Below are 24,384 nucleotides of genomic sequence, written 5' to 3'. Positions count from 1 at the left end.
CCAGTGCTGCAAATTTGCATCTTGCTGTACCAAACCTACGATCCGGTGCTGAGAGTTCTGAAGCCACAAACTGCAGGAGCAGTCACATTTGAGGATGAGTCTTTGTCTGGAGATACATTTCTCTGTCCAGAACAAGTAGGGAAGTGTTGCAGGGAAAATCTTAGTTGTCTATTTCTGTTTCTGGCTGGAAATGCTAGGGGGTAAAATGCTTCTTTTCACAGTAGTTTGGCACCTCTGTCCTGAGATGAAAACCAGAAGGGAAAGAATATTTATTTGGACTTTTCAGAACAATAAAAATCAGTTCTAAAAATGGCCAGAGGATTAGCAGGATGGTAGGTTGCTTGGAGCAGTTATTTGTCTTAACTAGATGGCACATTCCCAGAGAAGCTGGGCTAACTTCTTTGTTGGCGCATCTGCATAGAAGTCAATGGAGATATGCCCTGTACAGATGTTTACACTGGGGTTTGGTGGAGAATTGAGGTGTTGGAGAGGAAAAGCTCTAAGTGATGCTGCCATTTTAAGGTTCTGTTACAGGAGAAAGATGAAGCTGATAGGAAAAAGGCATAAATAAAAGCAGCAGGGCATGGAGTAAAGGGAATATCATGAGGGCAGCATGGGTCTGCTGCAGTGGGATGATATGAGGATAGTGGTCATATAACAATGTTCTTGAAGTGTGGGAAATACAGTCCACATAAGCAAGATGGGTGCAGCAGAGATAGGGAATCACTTGTCCACATGAAACTTTCAAAGGTTAATATTTTCCAGTTTTAAATTCTGTACTTAAAAGTTAGTTGTAGCTAATCTCTCCTCCTTTACCTCCCACATTCCCTCTTAGCAAGGTCTTCAAGTAGGGACTATCTCACTGATACTTTCCAAATGTAAGTCAAACACATTCCTTTACTTGCTGGAGAGGTTTTAGTTCAAGAGCCTGTATGAAATCTCTTCCAGCTCTCTGGGATGGCAGTCCAGTATGTTTGGCAGTACATTAGCAGCTAAGATACCTGACTGTGTATTGCTTACCCAAAGGTTCTGTAAAATTATAGATAAATTCACAGAGGAATACTCAGCCTGTAGGACTTAGGGTAGGGAGAAAGAGAGCATAGCAGTGCTTATTTACTAGTTTGGTAATGGCACATTAAGGAATGCAGTGTTGTCCAAAGCACAGAGTGAGTTAAGGGCAGAGGAACTGGCTTGCACAACAGGCAAGAGAGGCAGGCAAGCAATAACCTCTAATAATCAAACCGCAGACCCAGAGACACTGCTGTGGATTCAAGCCCAGGGATGTTTCAGAGATAATTGTGTATGTGTCCAGAGGACAAAAAAATAAAAAAAACACACAACAAAACAAAACCAACACAATTGGCTCTTTCTGACCAAGTATAAATTTGTTTCTGAGTGACAAGCACATTTCTAAACACTGAAATTCCTCTTGGCATGCTTTTTAATTAAATAGGAATCATTATTATCCAGCAATTCTTCAGGAAAGACACCAAGCCAGCTTCATCCCTGGAGTAAATGGACTGAAGTCAATAGACTTACTCTGGAGATTTATCTGGAACCCAGTATCTCCTTGGCATGAACTCATAAAGAAATGCTGTTTCCAAATGTATCCAAGTTTATTGGTCTCAGAAGTATTCTGGGATGAAGTCTGGAATTTACCACTCAGTTTACAGTAGATGCAATTGTTGCTTAGTGGATCAGAACAATAATAAGGTCTTTGCTGTGCCTGACACCAACACAGGCAAAATTTCCCTTGGTATCTGTGGGGGGATATTACAAAAGCATGGGAGCCAGGCCCTAACCTTTCAAAAGGTTTCAAGGATGTTTATTCAAAAACAGCAGAAACCAAAGAAAGATAATTCTGTTAAGTGGACATCCCCAGCACTGTGCACGTTAGAAGAATGATGGCAAGTACAAAGACAGCTGTAATAGGACGGCCCCGCTTTTCCTAAGCAGAGAATATCTGCAAAACAGCACATGCCAGATCCTGGCCTTGTTGATGTTAGTGGGCATCTTGCTGTTGTCTTCCCGTTCCTCCTCTTTCCTGAACACAGTATAACCTGAAGGAGTCTGAGTGATCATAGTAACTGTGTGTGCAAGAGGCTCTTTAGGTGCCCAAGGGTGAAATTGTTCTGGGTAGGAGGCCAACACAAGGCTTAGGTTTAATGTTGATGTAAACCAAGTAGATTTTAATGTAGATGTAAGCCAAGTAGATAACAAGCCTCCAAAACTGTCTTAAGGAGGATTTCACAGGCATGTTGTTAGATCGGCTTGAAAATGGAGCTGATTAAAGCATTGTGGATGTATAGTGAAGACATAATCAATACGATAGTTGGAAGGCTTGTCTGTGCTGGGGCAGTTTCCCTGTGCCAATATGCAGCACCACACTAAGCAAGTGTCCCCCACGGAGCTGAAGTGGTGGCTCCAATCAGCCTGCCCCAAGCCTTGAGCCAAACCTTAGCTAGGACTGAATCTTAGCAAGGGGTAAAATGTGGAGGGTATGAGTGGAAATATCTCTGTGGTGCAGCTGAGACTCAAAGCATTTCCCCACATGCTCGTACATCACATCTCCTTGCAGCTTTATGAGTCACTTTGCCTCCCTTATGCATCGATACAGCCTGGCCTGAGTGGGGAGGGCATGAGAAGCTGGTCTGTGTTAAATGCCCACTTAGAATATACCCACCATCTTGCTCATTTTTATACTGCAGCTTTTTTAAATACAGAGGTGTGGCTGGCATATAAATGAGGTGTTGGTATTTAAGCATTTAACACCAGTTTTAACTTTAAAGCTGTTTTCTGGAAGGAAGCATGGAAGAACCCAGCAATTTGTTTGGCTCTATTTGTGCTGCAGCTGACCAGAAGTTTTGGAAACAAGGAGCTGGATGGAGAAAATACAGAAAATATGTATTAAAATCACATGAAAATCAAGGCTAAACTGGAGGAAGAGGAGGGGAGGAAATGCATAGACTCTATAGAAATCCTCTGGAGTCATAAAATTACATGGTATACGTTGGCTTGATGGAGATTACTTACAAGGGCCCACGTATTCTGATTCCCACCCGCTCCCATGTGCACATAAAGCACAGTTTTTCTGCAGTTGTGATGATTTTGGGAGAATGGAACACAGGATCACGAATCATCTGAAACATTACCGAGACAAACCAAGGAAGAAAGGCACAGATGTGCAGGCAGAAATTGCTTGCGGACCCCACTGTCCTTGCCCTCAGTTCAGATCTGAGCTATTGAGACAAGCGCTTACCCAGCGTAATGTGGTAGTTCCACTGAGTTTATTGGAGCTTAATGTGGTGTGTGACATAGAAGGTCTGAATTCATGCACGCTGCTGCAAACGGGCGTCTTTGTTTACAGCACAGTCAACCCAAACATTTGGAGGTAGCAATGTTACTGTAGGTTTAAAGTAGTGTAAATAACAGAAGCTGACTTTGCCATTGCTGTGCACAAAGGTCAGCAGGAGGATAAAAAGATGGTGTTATTAAGCATCCAGAGTACCCACAGCAGTTCACTGCTCCTCTTAGCCTCCTGTCAGTCAGGTCAGAATGGTTTAGATATGCATATAATGCTCTATAACTGGCCATCTTTAAACAGCCTAGCATGGATCCTGGAAACGGCATAGCAGAGGCATTTTGCCTGGGCTAACAGCATCAGCTCTACAGCAGCACAGTGGAGCAGCGGGCTAGCAGGACTGTGTGTGTGCCAGGCACTGAACTGGGGTGCTTTGACCTGCTACTGTGACGTGTCGTTACCAAAAGGTTAAAGCCAAATTCTCCAAAGCGTCCATCAGTTCTGAGGTGTCCAAACTGGAATATCTTCAGGGAGTTCTGTTTTTGGAAAGTGCAGAGCTTTGCCTTCTGAAAGTTAGGAAGGTAGCCATTTTCCTTTAGATGAGTGCCTAGATTTCAGATTCCTAAACCATTTTACTTGCTATGCATTCCCTTAAGGCCAGACCCAAAAGCCAATTACATTAATCTTGACCAGTTTCAGCACCCTTTGCTCCAGACCACAACAGATACTTAAGGCAAAGGAGGCACTGTTGTTCTTTGCCCTAGTCTTGCATGGGAACTAATTAACTCAGTAAAAATGACGAGTTCTTTTGCTTTTTCCCTGGCCGTCTCTCATCTCTTCTAAAGAAAGTTGGCTCAGCCCAGCTAAGGAGAAAGAGACCTTTAGGACATAGTCTTACTTCACCAGAAAATCCACTAGCAATTAGTGAGTGAGAACAAGGGCTTCTGCATATAGCTGAAAGTAGCTAAGATGTTTTCCTTTAGTCCAGAAAATCAATTTCATTTATATAGTCTTCCAAAGAAAGTGGGTCAGACTTGGAGCACACCCCACTGATTCTGGCCTTGTTTATCTGGGTAAGTGGAATAGCCGAGAAAAAGGAATGACCTTTGCAGATGCAGTGTTTTCTCATGCATTCCCTGGAGAGCTGCATGCCAGCCCCATTCAGTTGCGAACCGTGCCAGGGTTAATTAAATGGAGAGCTTTTCTTTCCCCTCCATGATGTCATGTCTTTCATAAGTGGATGACATTGACATGTACTACGATCTGTATTGAATGTGGTTTGCACAGGTCAGTTTGAAGTCTTAGGTGTGAAACAGCCTTGTCTTCTAGTTTGAATGAGTTAAAATTGAGATTCCTGGATCTGCTTCCAGGCTGGCAAGAGAATTTAACTTAAAAATATGAGTTACCTTTCCCACTGGATTTCATTTACCTCTTACTGGTATGTCTAGGATGAAGAATGTATTGTATGGCAGATGAAGAAATAGAGACATGCTCCTGCTTGTAGTAGAAACTTTGAAGTGTAGACCAAATCTGCAAGGATTTAGTGGGTACTTAAAAGCCATGGCAGATATGAAACAAATAAAAACGAAATGTTCCTTTACCCAGCTCATAACTAAACTATGAAACTCTGTCACAGGACTTAGAGGAGATCAAAACTATAAATATGTAAGGGCGGGGGGGAGTGTCAGATCGGTCATAGTTAATGCTATGAAAAAAACCCTCTGGTTATTAGGGTAGCAAAACCCACATTCTGTATTTTCCAGAAGAGTGAAGATAAATAAGGACAAAAAAAATGCCCAGTTAACTTCATGCTACCTTCTCAGATTTTGGTCCTAATTAGAGGCAAAATCCTTTATTTCTTATTTTGTACTGTTTTCTTGTGTAGCCTTAATTTTAAATGATGATCTGTTCCATCTTAAAGCAGCTAAACTTCACTGACAAGAAACACATTGTCCCTATTTATCATATAAAACTCCAGGGACAGTTACTGAGCATGTGCTTGCTGGACACTGTAAACTGGTGGAGTTTTCTGGTCTCCCAAGATGGAAAACATGCTAGACACATTCCTGGAATAGGCAAAATTTGGATTCAACGTGTGCTTTCTTATGCCTGAATGGCTACAGAACTTTCAGGGCAACAGAAAACCAAGCCTTTCCAATGCTTTTAAACTTCTAGGAGGTCACTAATAGCATTCCTCTGTTTTTACACTGGGTTATTCATCAGAAACAGCTGATGCTGTTTCTCCATGCAACTGTGACATCAGGGTGGGTCAGCTAACAGACTTGTGTCAATCACATGCATGTTGAGATCTGTGATGAAAGGTGATAGAAAGGCAAAGCATTACTTTACTGTCCTGAATTTCACAGCTAAGTGTGTAGCAGTGCTGACAACTACTCTCAAAGTTCCTTCCCCTGCCAAGAAAAAGCCATGGCCACCTCTTCATCCCTCAGGCCTTTACTACTTGAAAACAAAAGACCACATTGTAAGTTTTTTATAACACGACGATGGTGTAGGAACCCTCAGGTATTCCTCACCTAGCAAGCAAATATAGTTGCTGAACAATCATATTTTTCTTCTTTCAAACACAGGGACAGGAGATGCAGTTGCAGCAGCAATCACAGAAATGGCTTGGGGTTATCAAAACAATTGCAGCACACATGAACAAACACTTGAGCCTTGCCAAGCTAAACTAGCCTAAGCATTTTGCTTGGCCAAGCATGCTCCCAGCTGATCGCGTTCGGCAGGTCCATGTGTGTCATCTGGCGAGGCAGAGGGAAGGCGAGAGGTGCAGCCCAGAACAAAACGTGATGGCCAGTGTGGGCTGTATGCTCACTGGGTTCCCTGTAATGGCATTTTCTTGCTTGCACTTGAGTAATTGTTTCTATGTGTGCAAAATGAGCAGGTGTAAGGCGCCGCCTTTTGGCTCTGGGACCTTGTTATTCCCATGTGGCGCTTGCTTTGCTCACTTGTGTGAGATGGTGCAACGGTCCCATTTGCTTCACTGCCTGCAGTACCCCAGAGTAAGGGTCTCCCGCATATAACAGCTCTAAGTCTCCAAAAGGGAGAAGGAAAAGATTTGTACTGTTTGTAGACCAAAAACCTTTCCAGACCTGGGCAATGAGACAGAAAATATCTTTTTTCATAAAGCTTGGGTTTTGAAAGCTCATACAGGCTCACAGGCAAAGACGACTAAACTCTACCCATCTGTGGACTTGTCCAAACTAACCAATCTGTGTTGCCAAATTATGGGGTGTTCAGTTGCTCTGCACTTTAAAATTTTTTTTTCCCCTTTTGGACTGTGATAGAAAAAAACCTTGATCTGTTTATAGAAATCAATTAGTTTGCATGCACGTGTATGCATATGTTATGAGAAGGAATGCAAATGTACGAAAAACACAGCCATCTCTTCATTTCCAAGTCTGTAATCTCAAGAGTTTCTAGTGATACTGGCTGAGAAGTTGTGTTTGAGTGCTTAGCTGGACCAAATATTTTGGACAGATTATCATGGTTTTTCATGCCAATGCAAATGAGAGAAACTCCACTGAAACCCATGATGTTCCACCAGCACAGGGAATTCCCCCGGAGGGAATGGGGCCACTTCCAGTAGGTATATTTTGGATCAGATATCTGAAATTTCTCAGCGTCCAATGGGTTTGGATTAAGGAGTTTGGTTCAAAAGGAGGTCTGTTGACAAGTGCCACTCCTCACGCTGGCCAAAACATATCTGAAAATGTGGCTAGAAAAGTCTTCTGTGTATTTTGGTGCACTGTACATGCTGTGTCAGTATTTATTGTGTCAGGAGACACAGAAGAGATCATGCTGTCTCTGTCTTAAGCCAAGGAGCAGCACCATGCCGGTTCCCATCGTTTCTTTTCCACAGAGCAGGACTCTGATGCAGACAACATTCCAGCCACTTTTTGTCATTTGCTTTCCACTGGGGCAAGGGCTGGTATCCCCCAGAGCTGCAAGCACAGGCTCGGAACCGCAGGGTAGGCACAGATGGATGTGGTATCAGACGCTCGCCAGCTCTTGCTAGCCAGCCTGCGCTCCTCTGGCGCATCACCCCTCCTCTGTCTTCCTGATGTGGTCAGTGGCTTTACAGCCACGGTCTGACCCGCAGTTCTGCTCTGTCAGAATGAGCGATGATGTGAGCAGGGCAGCAGGTGCACCTACCGCGCTCCTCAAGTGTCAATTCGTGCTTCCACATGAGCTTTCTGCAACTGTGTTTATAAACAAAGATTCAGTGTCAATTCCTTAAGCACAAAGATTCTTTGGCAGGGGTTCCCAGGGGCACTGCAGGCCACCACAAAAAGCCCTGCTGCCCAGGAACAGGTAGTGGCAGAGCTCTACAGCCATCGTCTCTCTGGGCTGAGATACAAACAAAGGACCCGATCCAGCCTCCATCTCCCTAGCCAGAGGCACATGCTCCTCATTAATGGCCACATTGCATGACTCTGGGTTTGCAGAGGAAAATAAAAACAGTGAGCTCATCAGAGAAGGAAAAACACGAGTGAGAGGAATTGTTGTAAATATTTATATCTTCAGGGCCTTTAATGTGATTGTCATTTTCTCTTTCTGCATTTAAGTAGCCAAGCTGCGATTGTTTGGGACTGTGATTTTATTTTTTTTAAGGGTAATTTTTAGGCCTACACATCTGCACCCCATGCCTAGGCAGCCTCAACACCTAATACCCGGTCCTGAGAGGAGCTGAGGACACTCAGTGCTATCTCCACGGGCGCTCAGCACCCTGGCAGCATCTGACTCATGGCCTGGTGTGTAAAGAAAGAGCTGCCTCGTCCAGATGGATTTAAAACTACTGGAGAAAATCCATCCCTGGGGCAATCGCATTGACATGACTGTTTGGATTCAATCTGTTGACTGCAATGGCTGTGTGCTGGGGTGCGTCTCGTGTAAGGGAGAGATATTTGACGTGCCTGTATGCAACTCCTTTCCCTTTGGAAAGCTCTCTGTTGCTTTTGGAGTGGAGGGCTGTGATAATAGCCAACTGCCTGCCGAGCCCTAGATGCAAACTTTTTGCATGAAATAATAGCCTCACGCCCACATAAACCTAAATTGTTTCTATGGAGAATATCCTGGACTGGTATAAAACCTCACCCTGCTTGCTTTATTAGAAACCCTAGGAGAGCCTCAAATGTATATATATATATGTTTTTATATATATTTTTAAAGCTTATGAGAACGAACTATTTTAGTCTGATAATGTGAAAAGCATTTTTCATGAGAGCAATGAGGTGGCACAGCCTTCTGGAATGAAGTACGGGCGTGGGAGACAGAGGCTGGGGGTTTATTACTGCTTTGCAATGTCTCCAGGGCATTTTTACTTCACCTTCATTTTGCTTTCCAGTCATTTTTTGGTTCAGACTATAAATTATTTGAGGCAGGATTTGTACACAGATGCAATGCAGTGACCAGTAGAAGGAGAGGCTGACTTTAGCATGGTCTTTCAGGTGAAGCCATGATTGCTATCTGTTGCTTTAGAGCCAGCACTGACTGTGGCTCCTACTGGGATTAGCAGGCTGGAGAATCAAGGATATATGACTTTGAATTTGCTGGCACCTCACGTAGGGCAGGGGTCACCTAATGAGCAACATGAGTCTGGTGGTGTAATTAGGAAGTCTCTATATGGCAGGGCTTTGGGATACCTCCTGTTTCTGCTCCTACTTTCAGTGACTGTGACACCAGTAGTACACGTAGCCACCCTGTAATCACACAGTATCGTAACTGAGTTCAGAGATGTTCACACCAGCATATCCTGTTGTTCTCTCGTTGGGTTTTTTCAGGTGACATTTGAATTGTGCTAAAGAACAAAGTATGAACTTACTATTTTCTTTCTCTTTGATCCTTCTAGATCATCAAAGAGCCGCCCCCACCTCCTGCAGAAGACAGCGAGGTGAGTAATGCTGATTACCTGGTTTCTTCAATGTTTAGGACAAGATTTTGTTCAGGTTTCTCACAAGAGGTTGTGAATCTACTGCGCGGCAGTGTACAGACCACTTAAACTTCTGTGCTCAGCTCTGTAGCCTTGAAGTCAATAGTGGTTTAGCTAAACTAGGGGCTTTTCAGCTGATGTCTGCCATGTGTGTTTCACTCTGCTCCCTTTGCTTTCTACAGAGGTGGAGATGCAGTGTTTAATTAAGAGTGGCTGTAGATCCATATATACGGTATATACATATATACAGTAGCATATATACACCGAGCAGGTAGGAAAGGACAGCAGAGGCAGACAATACTTCCACTTGGTCAGAACAGCACTACAGAGTTAGGCTGTGATTCACAAAAAGGATAACCCTTAAGCATATGTTTAACGTTGAAGTTAATGGAACCTAAACATATGTTTAACTGCCTTCCTGGAGTGGCACGGTAATGATTTTGATGGTTTAGCATATATAACAGCTCTTGGCAGCTGAGCGGTAACTCACGATGTTGAATCCTTGGACTACAGTTGCTGTGAGTGAGGGCAGCCCACGGTCTTTGCAGTGTGTCTGAAGGACCAGTTTCTGAGCAGATGTAAAATCCCAGTGAAATCCTCTTGACACCAGAAGAGCTGCACTAGCCAGGCAAGTTTCAATGAAGAAAAATAGTAAAACAACATTAAAACCCTCATCTTAATTCTGCTTATGCTTTTTAGATGAACCTAGCAACAAATGGTTTAAAGCTATGTCATTGTTACTTAATTAGCAGACTCCGCCCAGAAACACGTGGAGATTTTTTTTATCTGCCTCTTTCTATGTCCTTCTGTCCTTTCAGCACGCAGTGAGTCTCTTCTTTGCTTTCACGGTTTTGTCCATGGGATTTCAGTGAAAAGTCAATGAGCTGTGTTCAGGGTGTGTTGATGTCAATGGGAGTTTTTCCATTGACTTCACTGGGGTTTGGATCAGCTCCTCTTAACTATGCAAGTACGAACAGACTTAGATCTACATTCCATGTGATTTGGTTAGTTAGTTTGTCTTGCTTTTTGCATCTGGAGACAAATTCACTGCCTGCTTCAGCTTGCAATTGGAAAAGCTTGCTGAAATGATCCTCTCTGTGCTCTCCATGAAGTCTGGCCCAGTGAGCGTGCTCTGCACCAAGGCAGACACCCTTAAAGCTCAGTCCTCTGCAACACTATGGAGGTGGAATCCAACCTAGCTTTTGCTTGCACTGAGCACAGAGAAATAGCTCAGGGCAGCTGGAGCCAGGGACAGTACTGGAACCTTCATCATGGTGGCACTCATCCCCTCAAAACAGGCCTGAAGCAAAACTCCAAATCTGAACATTCCTGGCCCCAAAGGAGACTTGCATTTGGACCCAGTGCCCCCCATGCCTCATCTGGCCTGTTTTCCTAAGCAGACGTTTGTTTGGGCTGTATGTAAATCCACTAGCTTTGTTAGCTTCTCTCCACTGGATTAAAAGGAAAACATTAACCTAAAGTTGCACATGCTCTGTTCTGCATCATGTGTGCCTCCAAGCCAAGGGATTCAATTGCTGAAATTAATTAAAATACATCATTCTGGAATGCTGGGTCACTGGCCAAGGACTGGAAGGGGAAATTACATCTCTGTGCTAAGAGGGAAGGCGCGCTTCACGTATAAGGAAGCCTTTTATCAAACCAGTAAGTGCTCCAAAAGCAGACTAGTTGCTGCAAAACAAACTAGTTGCAGCAGACCAGTTGTTTGCCTCAGGTTAAGTGTAATTAAGGTGGTGCAAAGATATTTCTAGGCGTGTTATATTTTCCCTCAACCCTGATTCTGACAGAGAGGAACAGTCTGTGCAGCTCTTTGAATGCGATAGTGCTCAATTCATCTGCCTGTTTGACAGCTTTCCTTCAGCAATGTATTTGCCACTGGCTTTTTATTTTAAACTAACCTGGTCTTGTACTGTGGAGAACGTGGGGCAAATCTCTCTTTTAGTAGAGAAGCAGAATGTTGACCAACTTGCTCTCAGGCTTGCTGCTCGTAGGCAACAACTTTAAATGCAAACTTGTCCAGACCTTGGTTGTACCCAGAGTAGGGCACAGCACAGTGCGTGAAAAATTGCATACCTGTCATTTACCTGCTTCCTCGTTAATGCAAGAGATCTGTACAGTCTTTTTGCTATTATTCTTACTGTTCTGGGACCCTGGGACAGGGGTCTTTGGTTACAACCATGTTCCAACATTGCAGGGACTAATCTGATGGTGTCATTTCACATATATTTTTCCACCAGAGCACATCCCCTAAGCTCAATACTCAGTTATCCTATAGCCATCTTCTTCAATTAGCAGCCAAAGGTTTCTTAAAAAGGAAAAGATGGTTTACACTATTTTAGAGACTGTATAGCATCAGAGCAGTGCTCAAAAAGCAGTAAGGCTTGAAGCTGTGACTTGTACCATGCATTTTTGCCCAGACAGAAGAGCTTCTTGCTAGTGGAAAAACAGCAGAAGCTCTGAAAAGATGCACTGCATTGGTCCCATTTACTCTGACAGAGCCTGATCCGCAGGATGAGATTGGCAGTAGTATGATGCTTTCAGAAAAGGCTGGGTGCTCCACATTTTCCACTTTGCTCAAAACAAATAGAGGATGGGGTTGATTTTTTCTTACGTGTTGCAGATAGCTTTCTCCCTTCCAGAACACCTAGCAACTGCTCATCTCCAGCAGGAGAGTGCTAATCCCTTAAGCAGCAGCATTACAGTTACAGTAAGACTTTTTTTTCTTCTCCCAAAAATCTTGGCAAAAAAAAGGACAAGAGGAATTCTTGCATCAGCAGATCTGGGAGCTGAGGCCCATATGTCTTTGCACTGCAAGGAGAATGCATTATACTGTAGCAATGAAGGGAAAGTAGCATTGCTGTCAAACCCGCCAGAGGTTTTATTGAACTCTACTTTAAAGGCCTTTTGAGACATATTGGAGACATGCTCACTGTTGGTGAAGGAAATCATTATTGGCTAGAAACTTCCAATTAATTCATTCAGAAATTGCAAATGTCGTCAACTTACCGCTGTGCTCCTCAGACAACGCAGGATGCTAGAGGAGGTTAAGCCCAGATGAAGGACAGATGGTTTTACTTACAGCCAGGAAAGATTGAGTTAATGCCAATCGGAAGAGGTGAATGCCTCCAGGAGCCAGTGAGCACCTTTCTGGCCTGTGATTAGTCATTGATGGTGGATCAAAACCACATTCTTCTACCTCCAGTGAATAGGAAGGCTTTTTCTAGCCCTGCTGGAGGAGGACACAGCTGCTGTTATTCATGTGTCTCATCACCTTCAGGCTGGCCTTATTGGAACAACTCTTACTCAACTGAGACCAGAAGCTTACCCTGAGGCTAACTATCGTTCTTATTATAGCAACCCATCTTTTTCATCAAAAAATCCCAACCTGTAGGGCTCTGCAGCTTCCAACAATTTTCCTATTTACTACCTGACTCATGCCGGGGGTCTGCTGCTGGTGAGTCCCACAGAAAGACAAGCTGACTGTGGTCAGAGGGTGTATAAACTGCAGCCCTCCAAAGTATCCCCAAGAGGCACACTCTCCTCTTGTTGCTTCCTTGCTCTGTAAACAGAGACCAGTCAATGTTAAAATCTACTGCTGGATCTTCATTTTCTGTCACAGCAGCGCTTTCTCCCACAGAAGGGATTCAGGGACACAAATTTCCCTGAAGTCTGGTAAAACCAGGCAGAAGATCTACCAGATGACCAGAGCGTGCCCTTTCCCCATCACTCAGCCCCGTTTTTTCCGTGCTGCTCTATCATCCAAGCTCCACAGCCACCCTGAGCATGGCACCAGAGCCAAGCCACCAACCAGCCTGTAACTGGATAATTTTTACGTCTGTTGTCATCTTACCCACATACACCAAAGCAAACACATACAACAAAGTCCTGGGGAGAAAGGATCATTCAGCAGCACAGTCATGAGATGCTGAAGGTAATTATCACTGTCATGGGAGGCCAGCATGAAAAAGAGGAATTTAACTCACTGCATGGCAGCTATTGTGAAGCCAATAGATGAAACCACCTGTTCAGCCTGAACCACTTTGATCTTTGTGAGCTAATCTCTTTCTCCCACAACTGAACATTCATGAGACTGGAGGATGGCTAAAAGGGATTCATCTGCTTGGGGAGCTGCTTGCACCCTCACTTAGTGGTGTTTATATTAATCTTTTCCAAATTGTTTTCCTTCCTCTCTCTTCCTGAAAAGCCTTGCTGGGGAGATAGCAAAATAAGCTCCAGAGAAAGGATCTGACAGGAATTTTTTGTAGACACCAGGGCAGGAAATGCATTCCATTATTCCTGAAATAAAGCCAGGTCACAGTGGTATGCCAGCTCTTTTCCTTTCCCTTTACTTCCCTTTGACAGTGAGTTGGAGAGATATGGGAGACGGAGAAAGGTAACCTTTCAAGAGACGGGCATTTACAAGAAAAAGATTTGGGATGTTATTGGCAATAGGTGAGGTGTACGCATTGCACCATGAAGGAGTGGAGTTTCATAGCCAGATTTCATGTGAAATGTCGAAGTAGGCCCAGCACAGAAAACTCAGTTAGTGTAGAGGTGGTGGAAGCTGGGTTTAGTCGCATCATAGTTGCAATGGGAGTGCTGGTGTTAATTCCCTTGACCTTAGGAGACCTTATGTCATCTTCCTGTAGCTCAGTGTCTGAGCTATAGAGTGAGAAAAGCTCAGTATCCTTTCATCTTCATCAAAGCAGGGGTTTTCTCTTAACTCTGCACGTGCAGTGCTTTGCCCTTGGAGATATAACTTCAGGCAAGATCTTTATGAATCTGTACCATAGATAAACTAGGAGTTTCTGTCATCAATAAGACCAACAAAGGCTGGTTTTCCAAGCATTTGTGTGTCAAGAATGAGTTTGTATGTGGATTTTTGGTACCTCATGAGAGCTGAGGTCTGTCTTCAGCCTGCTCCGTAGTGGAGCACCAGTAGAACATCTTCTCTTTGATGGTCTTGTGAGCTGTGAGTGCTTTCTGAGAATAGTTTGCAGGCTTGGGCCAGCGACAGGCAAAGATACGAGAAAAAACAAAGCGATGAGTTTATGCATTTGCAATTTAGACGCCTGGCAGAGTGTAATGTAACAAGCAAAACCTTCCACAGCAGAGAGGAAATGTTTCTTGAGAACTGAGCAAGGTGTCCTCGAAGTGTAATAGTGTAATAATGCCTCTGCATCAGGGAGGTGGCCATGCAATTTGGAAATGAGTCCAGCCTTCGGAGAAAAAGGAGGCAGTAAGGAGCCAGAAGCCTTGAGGACAGCATATTCACCTCCATGTTTCCTCAGCTGTAAAATTAGATGATAACATCTCTTACTCAGAGGAATGATTGTCCTGTCATGTCTTACAGCACTTTGTGCAGGCAGAGCTCTCTATAAATGCTGAATTCTGACAAGTTTCAGGCATTGCAGAGACAACTGTGAAAATAATTATAAGGGTGGGGAGAGGGGTAAGTTGTCCAAACTCTTTTTTTCTATCTGGCCAAATTTAGTATGAATTCTTACCCTGAGTGGTTCAGATGTCCCTAGTGGAGCCTAAATTATCCTTGTGTTACCCACAGATGAGGTTCCCTCAGGTCAGGGTCAAAGTATACAGAGCCTGGCAAGGACTCTGAGATAAACACAGATCTTTGTTGTCTGAAATCCAGCAGTTATGAATCTGGATCTCAGACTGTGAAATGTAGCTCTGTCCTGCTTCTTATTTTTTAAAAGAAACTCTAGCTCCATCTAAAGCAGATTTTGGGGGTGGAAAGATGCCAAGTTCTGTACAGTCAATTTCCAGCATCCTTAAATGCACTTGAATTTTCCGGGGCTGTTTTTTATACTGCTGCTGGGTCAGAGCTGAAGTTCCGTATGCAATCCTTCCTCAGGCAAAAACCCCATTGCAAAGTGTAGAAAAATATGGGCCAAACAGTGCCAGGACATGAGAATTTGGCCCTGTTTTATTGGCTCAGATCTTCTGAACGGGGCAGTGATTTAGCATGCTGGACATGGGGATTGTATACCTCTTCCTTCTCATTTTCCTGCTGTCTCCCTACCCTGACCCCCAAGTTTCCAGTTGCTTTCCTTTAGCTGCTCACGTGTGCTGGGAGCATATTTGCCAAGTGTGTAGGACATCACTGGTGGTTTGGGTTTTTCGCTTGTATTGCAAAACCTCCCATGCCCTTCAAAACATGTAAACAGACTCATCTTGAAGAAAGCTTGTGACTCCTTTGTTTTTCAAGTGTCCGCTGTTGTCTTTTTGTGCGTGTGCTGTTTCTGTTGTTGTTCTGGCAGAAACGCTCCTATCTTAGATTGAAGTGACTTGCAGGGCTTTTAAGGGCTTGTGGGGAAGATTTCCTAAACCTTGGTATTTCCTGTTGTGAGAAGGCCAGTCTGTGCTAAACTGAAGAGAGAGAAAGAGAATTGCTGAAGGAAAATATTTAGATGGCTTTGATTCCAATTTTTTAAAGAAGTCCTCATGGAAAACTTCATGCAGAGATATTAAGTTCTTAGGTTGCAGCAAAGAGCCTCAGCAGCTCGAATGAGAGCAAGAGAAAGAGGTCAGCTATGAAGGAGAAGAACCTTGTATTTATGACTCAATTGTTCACTCTTCCTTTAGATCAGGACAAATTTTGCAGCTGAATTTATGTGTATTTTGAAAAACAGAAATGCTTTTGTTTGACATGAAAAGCATAGTTTGTCTTGGATTTTTTCCTCCAGTTTTTTCAGTTTTCCTACTGGGGAGTTCAAATTCAAAGTATTTTTGGCTTTTCCAGTTTTGGAAAGCTCCTAAGTTTTGGAGTTTTGCCGAATCCCTGTGAAAAATTAAAGAAAGGGGAAAAAAAAGAAAAAAAGAGGGACCATTTTCATTTCTCTCCACATTTTTCACAGGAAATACTTCACGTTTTTGATCAACTCTGCTTTTCTGCTTTGCCAGTTCACAGCCTGAACTGTAGAAATTAAAGGGAAAGGCACTATATAGGTCAGAGCATTTGTGGAGTTGTTACATAGTGCAACAAAGAATATAGAATACACTGGCTAGAACTTTAGGTAGACTCATTTCAAATAAACTTAAGGAGATTTGCTTGATTTGTTAATTTGGCTGTCTCTGAATCTCATCATGAAGGCCAGGGTCCTGAACACATTTAACTTTGTGTATGGCGCTGTGCCATGGGTTTCTGCCTGCAGTACGTAAGGGTAGAACGCATTCAAATTTGTATAGGATTAAAGTCTCATTTTTCACACAGAACTTGACTTTCTCCTGGCATAAGCCTTGAAAATCTGTGAAGCCACGTGGACTTCCATGGGCAGCCTCCCTAACAGAGGCAGAAGTTCATTAGAAGAACTAATTCCATTCTTGTAACTTTTCCGTTAGGCTTTTCCATCCTATTACACTTGGCCAGCTCATCTCAAAAAAAACCTCATCTCTGTGCTGGGCATTCATGCTGGCATTGTTTCCAGCTGTGCTCCTAATCTGCCTTCACTTAAGGAGCAAATTTGACTTGCTTTCTTGTTTTTTTCCCCCATTCTGTCAAATCTGAACTACAATACGATGAATTTTCTGGGTCCCGGAGGGTTCCTCTGGCATGGGGAGCTGCGAGTCAGGGAAGACTCCCCAGAGCAGCAGCTCTTCTCTCCCTAGTCACAGGTATGAGTGAAGGGGTGGCAAAGAGGTAAGTCCCACCTTCCGTCACTCACGGCTGGTGTATCAACCAGACTTGGAGCCGAAAGACCCCAGCTCTTCAAGCTATGCTGAGTGCTATTTTGGTGGCTGCTTCTTCAATGATTTTGCAACTTGGAAACAAATTACTTCCCCGAATTTAAAGATGATGAAAGACAGTCTTCTTTAAAAAAAATCAAAAAAAGGCAAAAATTGTGTTCTTGCTGGAGCTGGACTGTACCTTTCAAGTGGTGGTGGTGTTTATATCACGAAACATTTTCTTTTCATGAGTGTACATCCTCTGGAAAATAACCAGTGAGAGATCAGAACCTCGACTGCACTGGCTCGAGCAGGCTCAAAGGACCACATAGCCTGTGACTGTTTATTCCTTTCCATCTCTAGCCGTGTTTCCTAACAGTGCACTCCCTCCCTTCTGTTTTGTAGGAGGAAGATGACGATGGCCTCCCAAAGAAGAAATGGCCAACAGTAGATGCCTCATATTATGGTGGACGAGGAGTTGGTGGCATCAAACGAATGGAGGTAATTAGACACCAGCTCAGGTATCGAAAGATCTTATTTGTGAAATGAGCTGTGATATCTTCCTGCAATTTTCCCAGAAGGAAACTCAGGGGATAGGCACAAACTTCTTTAAGCTTTTTTTGTACATCTGAGCCCAGATCTTTTTTATATAGGAATATTTGAAAGCAAAACATGGATTTCTGAAGTTTGGGACCATCTTTTTCCTCTAGTAGATCCTGGCCCGTGCCTGGGATACAAGAGCAGTATTGCCACACAAATTACAAGGAAATGTTTTTGGTTTTTCTGGAAACTTTCCCCACTCACATTTCTTATAAATCACAAAGAAGTTCAAAGTCTGGTCTCTAGTCTAGAAACAAGCTTCACAGACTGTGCATCATCCTTCACCTTGGATTTGGACACTGGGAAAATACAGACAAGGATCTGGTTATTACAGCAGGAATGTAACTCTCTGCAGCAGCTACTATTGTAATATGCTCTGGTGCCATCTTTTCAGGTACGCTGGGGAGAAAAGGGCTCCACAGAAGAAGGCGCTAAGTTAGAGAAAGCCAAGAATGCCAGGGTCAAGATGCCAGAACAGGAATATGAGTTCCCTGAACCCAGGAACCTTGTGAACAACATGCGCAGGCCTTCCTCTCCTCGGAAGTGGTACTCTCCAATCAAGGTAAGTCCAGACCAGCGTTGTGCTGCATAGGAGGTTTCCAGGAGATCTGAACTCATATCCAGGAGATCTTTTCACATCTAAGGCTATGATGTAGAACGGCCCACAAACCTGTGATCTCAAGATGCTGCTAAAGTAGCTGTGCATGCAGGGGTCCCCCTGAGCTTGTGCCTAGGGAGGTGCTGTAGAAAGAAGCCACATGGGGCAATGGGAATTTCCAACCAGCTTGATCAATTTTTTGGAGTTGCATTGCTTTCTTAGACCAGAATAGGATCCTGATCTTGTCTAGTAGCATAGCTAGCTTCTGTAAGGTGCTTACAGACTCGACTGCACTTCCAAGGTCAGGCCCTTTAGTCCACACTACATATTCCCTGAGATGCAGGGAATAAATAGCATCCTTTTTCCTTAGAAAGAGGGGAGAAAATAGGAAGAAAATTGCTGCTAAATGTCATGAGGGAGAGTTGTCCTCAGCAGATCAAGGGTTGCAGTGTGGCAGATGGATGCCTGCCAGCAGGCATGGGTCATAGGGCCAGGCTTGCTGCAGGGCAGTATGCTTGCCTCACAAGGAGAGAATGCCCTGCAAGAAGTGTTTGGCTGAAATAGAGTGCCTCAGATGCAGAAGGTCAAATTCACACTGATATCAGGTCACATGCAATGCATAGCTGCGCAACAGCCACCCATAAGGAACTGGGAAAACTCCCTCCCTGCCATCTGTCCCAAGGGCAGGCAGCTGTTCTTCAGTTTGTCTCCACTAATACAAATGGTTGGCAGGCACAAAACTTGCCACAGAAACAAGCAAAGCCACTGAAGACTTCACTGAAGCAAAACTCTCCGTTGCGCATGTGAATGCTTCTCATGGATTAAGAGAAACAAACCACACGAAACAGGCATCAGCTGCGTCATCCAGTATGAGGGAGCTTCAGTGTCAGAAAGCTAATCTTTTGCATTCAGGGCAAATTAAGCTGCCGTCAGGAAAGGAGGACAGCTTAACTACTGTATAACTAATGAAAAGAAAAAAAGAAAAAAAACCCCAAAACAACCACACTCCTGTTTCTCGGGCTTAACTTTTCCGGGAAATGCTAAAACCCTTCTTGTCTCTTTTTGGTCTGGGACTGTTTGTAGCAGCCCTGTAGTTATCAGTCTCAGAAAAGACTGAAAATGCCTAATTCATATCCAAGTGCAACCTTCCACCACTGGAGCTTGGACCTCATTTCGAAGACTGGAGATGCTGGTTAGAGGCTTAAAAACCCTCTACAGGCAGTTTATTTGCAAGTAGTCTGCAAAGAGGGTGTGTGTAGCACACGTAGTAGACCTTTTGGTCTACAGAGCTCACTTTATGCTGGGGAATGAGGAGGTGCCTCACTGCTGAAAAACAGAGCTTTTATTCTCCTGTTTTCTTCCTCCCCAGTAGTAGTCAGTCTAGTCAGACATATTCTATTAGCCAAGTTATTGCAATGCAAGTATACTACACTGCAGTACACCCAGGTTTCCCTGTGTTGTATCTTGTTACTGATCAGCTCCAAGCAGCGTCCATAGGAATTTGGGAAGTCACATGTTTTGGCTTTCCTCAGCCATTGATCTTGCAGCTGGTTCAAATCCAGCGTTGGGAATGGCAAAGATGCACAAGGGAGTAAGAGTGGTTTCCGGAGGATATGGAAATGTGAGCCTCTTTGAAAATTTGGTCCAACGCCTTCTCTCTTTTCCCCCTTAAAGATTATCATCTAATAAACATAGCCTACCAACAAGTCATTTGCAGTTGTGTTATAATGACTTCAACATGTGTTCATGAAGATTATTCATCCCCACAGTGGAACCAGGTTAGAGAGTCAACTGTTTTCAGTTCAGAGTGGGGAATGCAATAAGCACCATCCCATATAGCTGCTCCTTTGTTCCTAAATGCATTGCATTGTCACTTTGCATCAGTGCGGAGCATTTGTAAAACACACTCATCCCATCTGGAAGACTTTCACTCCTAATGTGTGCTCATGGAAATGACCTCATCCAGCTGAGAGATGCAGCTCCGTTGCTTTTTGCATGCTGTAGTCAAAAGGGTTCACAGCACACAAAGCTGTAGTCTAACCACTGAGGAGCTGACAGAAACACTGATTTTAGCACAAAAAGCCCTGAATACATGCTCAGGCAGCTGGAATCCATGAGGGTACAACTACCTGAGATCATCAGTTGAGAGCTGAGTCCTTTCCCATAGAAAATACTGCGGAATTTCTCCCCTCTTCCTTCACCAGTTCTCACTGTTGGGTTACAGCCTCAGGAGTCTTTCAGTTAATTTTCAGAGTTTATTCTGCATGGTAGGAAATCAGTTCTGAACAGAGGAGTCAAGTTTGTTGCAGATCTGTGTCCCAGCTGGAGATTGTCCAAAGTTCAAGAGAGGCTTGGAGAAAAGACAATGAGCGTAGGGTTCAAGTTCAGTTCTGACTGACTAGAAACAGCTATTGCATTGTAACAGCAAGAATTCACTTACGGGGGGCCTGCAAATATTAGGAGTGTCTCATGGGGAATATATATTCTTAATTCCTTTATACAGTTTGAACAGTAGATAAGAGAGATACTTCTAGAGTATAAGGTTCCAGTCCAAGACCCTGTGTCCACATACTCCCATAACTTTGGGGTGCTCCATATTTGGATAGTATTTAGCAGCCTGTGGACAAGAATTCACCTAATTATTAACTGCCACCACACCCCTTATTGAACTGCGCCCAAAAAGACAGCGTATGCGGATGGGATAACTGAATTCAACGCTTTCCCCATGTAGAATTATGACGACTCATCAAAAAGAGGGGATCGTTTCTATGAAGCAGGGGTCCTGCTATTGCTCTCCCTGTGCAGTAAGGAATTAGCAAAATTGGCAAAACTCATCAGCACTCTTGGCAGAAGCTCTTGACCTGAGGATGTGAGCACACGAAGATGAATTTGCGTGGTGTTATGCAGGGACGCTATCACAGAGCCATAACAAGCAGAGAGAGGTGGGAAGGGATAGCCTGTTAGATCATCGGGTCTGTACGCTCAGCCAGAGCAGGGCTGCTAACTTGAATCTATCCTTCACTGCTTTTTCCAGTCTGGTTTTTAAAATAACACACGGGCTTCCACCACTTCTCAGGGGGGAATATTTCACAGACTACCAGACCTCACCCATAAGAATTGTCCCCTGATACTCAGCTTAAATTTTCCCTCATCCCCATGCTCCAAGTGCACTTGGCTCTTTTGGTTAAAGCAGATGTTAAATTTCCACCCACACCACTGGACTGGTTGAAACACCTCTTTGGAAGGTAGAGAAATATGCATGTAACAAGTTCTGTAAAAAAAAAAAATCACTGGTTAAAGGAGGAGGACAAGGAATTAAATCTCAGGAGCAATGAACCAAAGTAACGTGAATCTGGCAAAGGGCCAGGAAATTCACATTTTGGGGCCAGTCATCTTGCTGGCCAACAGGCCTCCTTTTCTCCATGCAGTACAAGTGTCAGCCTTTACTTCTGCCTTTTGCCAGTTTATCTGATGGATTTTTTCTTCCCTTTTTTGTTACTCTTCCCAGAGTAACGTCTATAAGGTAGGCAGACAGCTGAAAGTGGATACATTGCTTTTTGAAATACTCCAGATTTATTTGCTACCAAATGTGGTTACTGACACTTAACAGATTGTGGTTATTACTGTTGTTGTTATTCTTATTTGCTGCTGTTACTTCTTAGCACGATGCCAACTGGATTATCCTGCTTTTAAAATATCACTTCAACAGTTCGAAAAGTCAGTGCAAATAACCCAAAGAGAATGACAAGTCTGAAAACTTCTTAAGAAACTTAAAAAAACCTCAGTTCATCTGACAGAGGGATGGGCAGCACAAAATGTAGATGCAAGTGAAGGATCATAAAGGACCGTCCTTTAGTTTTAATTTGATTCAGGACATGCTCCCTGCTATAGCCAACCACACAGCTCTCTATGCTTTGGTTTGGTTAGCAGCTTTGCTCCTACCTCTACTTCTGCTTGTATCTACCTGTCTTACCTCATTACCTCTCCTCTCTTCCTCCTCCTCACAGCATTTATAGTACTTGTTTGACTTCAGAAAGACCACTATCGCTCTCTAAAAAACAATGCAGAAAGGACCACAACACAAGACTAAACTCACTCTTTGTCTACAAAAACTCACATGCAGGCTCTGCCTCAAGGCTGAGGTTGCAGCAGCAACTGGTGCTCTCAAAAAAACCCCACCACCACCTCAGGTGAATCCTAAATGGAGGCTACTTAAGCATTAACTAAGCTATGTGTCCCTGGCACGTTTTCTAGCCTTTGTCCCTCCTGTCTCTACAAAGCTGACATGGCACAGCTGCCTTGCTAGAGGAAGCCCCAGGGCAGCCTAGATTTCTAGGCAGCTTACAAGACTGCCTCTAACTGAGACCACCAGGTACCAGGTCTCAGGAGCACTCTAGGCGTCAGGTCATTCACGAGACCAGGGTCGATACAGTACTGAATTAACCAGTACTTCAGGAATAGAATGTGTTTATGTTAAAGCAATGGCTGAAACTGTGCCCTCCTTCACTTGTCATCTGCCCTGATTGTTTCTTCTTTCTGGTCTTCATAGCTAGTAGGACTCAAAGCTTTATTTGCCTCCAGACCTTTTTTTTTCAATCCAAGCAGCCTTGTGCTTCAGTTCCAGGAGTTCCCAAACACATAGACACAGCCCACTCACTAGAGAGCACAGAAGTGTTTATATTTCCAAGTGAATGCATTGACATTTTCATTTCTTCAACCAACATCATCCTTTCCATGATCTACTCTCCCTCTCTTCCACCCAGATGTCTCAGGCAGACTCTGAAGCTCCATTCAGACTCCCAAAGATGGAGCTCTTGGCTTTTCCTAAGAAATCTTGGTAGGCTCTTGGAAATTAGGACTGTAGAGTAAAAAGGGCTTTTTTGTTCCATGGAAAGTTGTAATTTTCCCCTATAGTTTCCTAAAGGAGAAATGGAAGAAAAAGGTACTTATTTCTTAAGTTGTCAGAGGAGACAGGAGATCAAGAGCTTCAACCAGCTCTGATGTAGGGGGAAAGATGGACTGGGGAGACAGGGATGGCTTTCCTCTGGTCTAAAAGTCTGTGCTGTCCAACTGCAGAAGAGTCTGACAGAGAAGTTTCTGGCTTCTTCCTTTGAGAATAACACTTTCCTGGCTCTCGCCGTAGGAAGTCTTTCCCCCAGTACCCTATGGAAACAAGATCTGTGCAGTCATTCTGTGTGTCTGTCCGTCTCCACCCATGTATCCCTCCAACTCCCAAATAAGCTTTGAACCGTTGGCTCAACACACTGATCGAGGAATATAGGTCTCAAAGATGATTACAGCCCTAGTGTTTTCTTGAAAAGGGAAGAGAAAGGCTCAGCATCCCCATGAAAGGAGCGGTAGGCATTGAGCTTTAATTAGCTACCGGTGAACCTGGGTCACAGAAGGACCTTTTAAATACCCTGGCTGCCAGGAAGGTCTCACCTTCACAAACACTGAAGTTTACTCTCAGCCATGGAAGCCAAGCTCTCGGGAAAGCAAGCTTCCTTGCTTTCTTTTCCCACCACCACTGCAATATACAGCTTGCTTTTCCATTTCCTTAATTTTATCCCATGATAGTTACATGAGGCAATTCTGCTATCATAAATTTTTTGTAGTCTTTATTTTCAGGAAACAGGTAGGGATCATACATGAGTTTCTGAGTCCACTTAGGGGTAGCAAGGTCTTTGGGTTTGATTCTCGTCATCACAGGAACTAGTTTTATACCAAGGGACGGTTTTGTACATTCTTAGAGTAGCTTTTGTCTGTCTCTGCAGATACAGTAAAGTTTACTGACTTACTGGTAGGGGTTTTGCTCATGGGGCCTGCTCTCATATCAAAGCATTTGTAGCATTTGGAACAATACTAATGGAAAGCTTAATAAACACTGCCTGTTGTTAATCCTCTCCAGACATTTTTACAAATCTCTGAGTATCATGCACTTCAAAGACCAAGGGTCAAATGAAGTTAATGTGAAGAGCGTTTGATAAATTAATTTTCAGCTTCTAAGATGTCTGTAGCCTTCCACTGAGCCAGCCAACATGCTGCCATCATGTACACCCTTCTACAGATCTCCCAGAAACTGAATCCATTTGGAAAGTGAAAGCCTGGCCTATTAAAATGGGGATACAGCAGGGGATTCTTCAGCAGCAGATGTACGTTTTGGAGCAGATGATTCAGTGGGTATCTCTACATTGCAGAGCCCTGTGCTGCTCCTTCTGGCCTTGTTCAGCTCAT

At 43.7% G+C, this 24,384-nt stretch overlaps 1 protein-coding gene across 1 annotated transcript in view; it reads left to right on the top strand.

Moving 5' to 3' along the window:
* The window catches only part of ANTXR1 (ANTXR cell adhesion molecule 1), a 116,400-nt gene that overhangs the window by 66,075 nt on the left and 25,941 nt on the right, over positions 1-24,384 (top strand). Inside the window, exons 14-16 of the mRNA XM_080370310.1 lie at positions 9,171-9,212; positions 17,358-17,453; positions 17,947-18,114. Of these exons, the coding sequence (XP_080226436.1) occupies positions 9,171-9,212; positions 17,358-17,453; positions 17,947-18,114 (306 nt within the window). The remainder of the gene's footprint in view (positions 1-9,170; positions 9,213-17,357; positions 17,454-17,946; positions 18,115-24,384) is intronic.

This window comes from Falco punctatus, assembly GCF_963210335.1.
Source record: "Falco punctatus genome assembly, chromosome: 20".
In the NCBI taxonomy this organism is placed as follows: domain Eukaryota; kingdom Metazoa; phylum Chordata; class Aves; order Falconiformes; family Falconidae; genus Falco; species Falco punctatus.
This window is presented reverse-complemented; position numbering and strand designations above follow the sequence as displayed.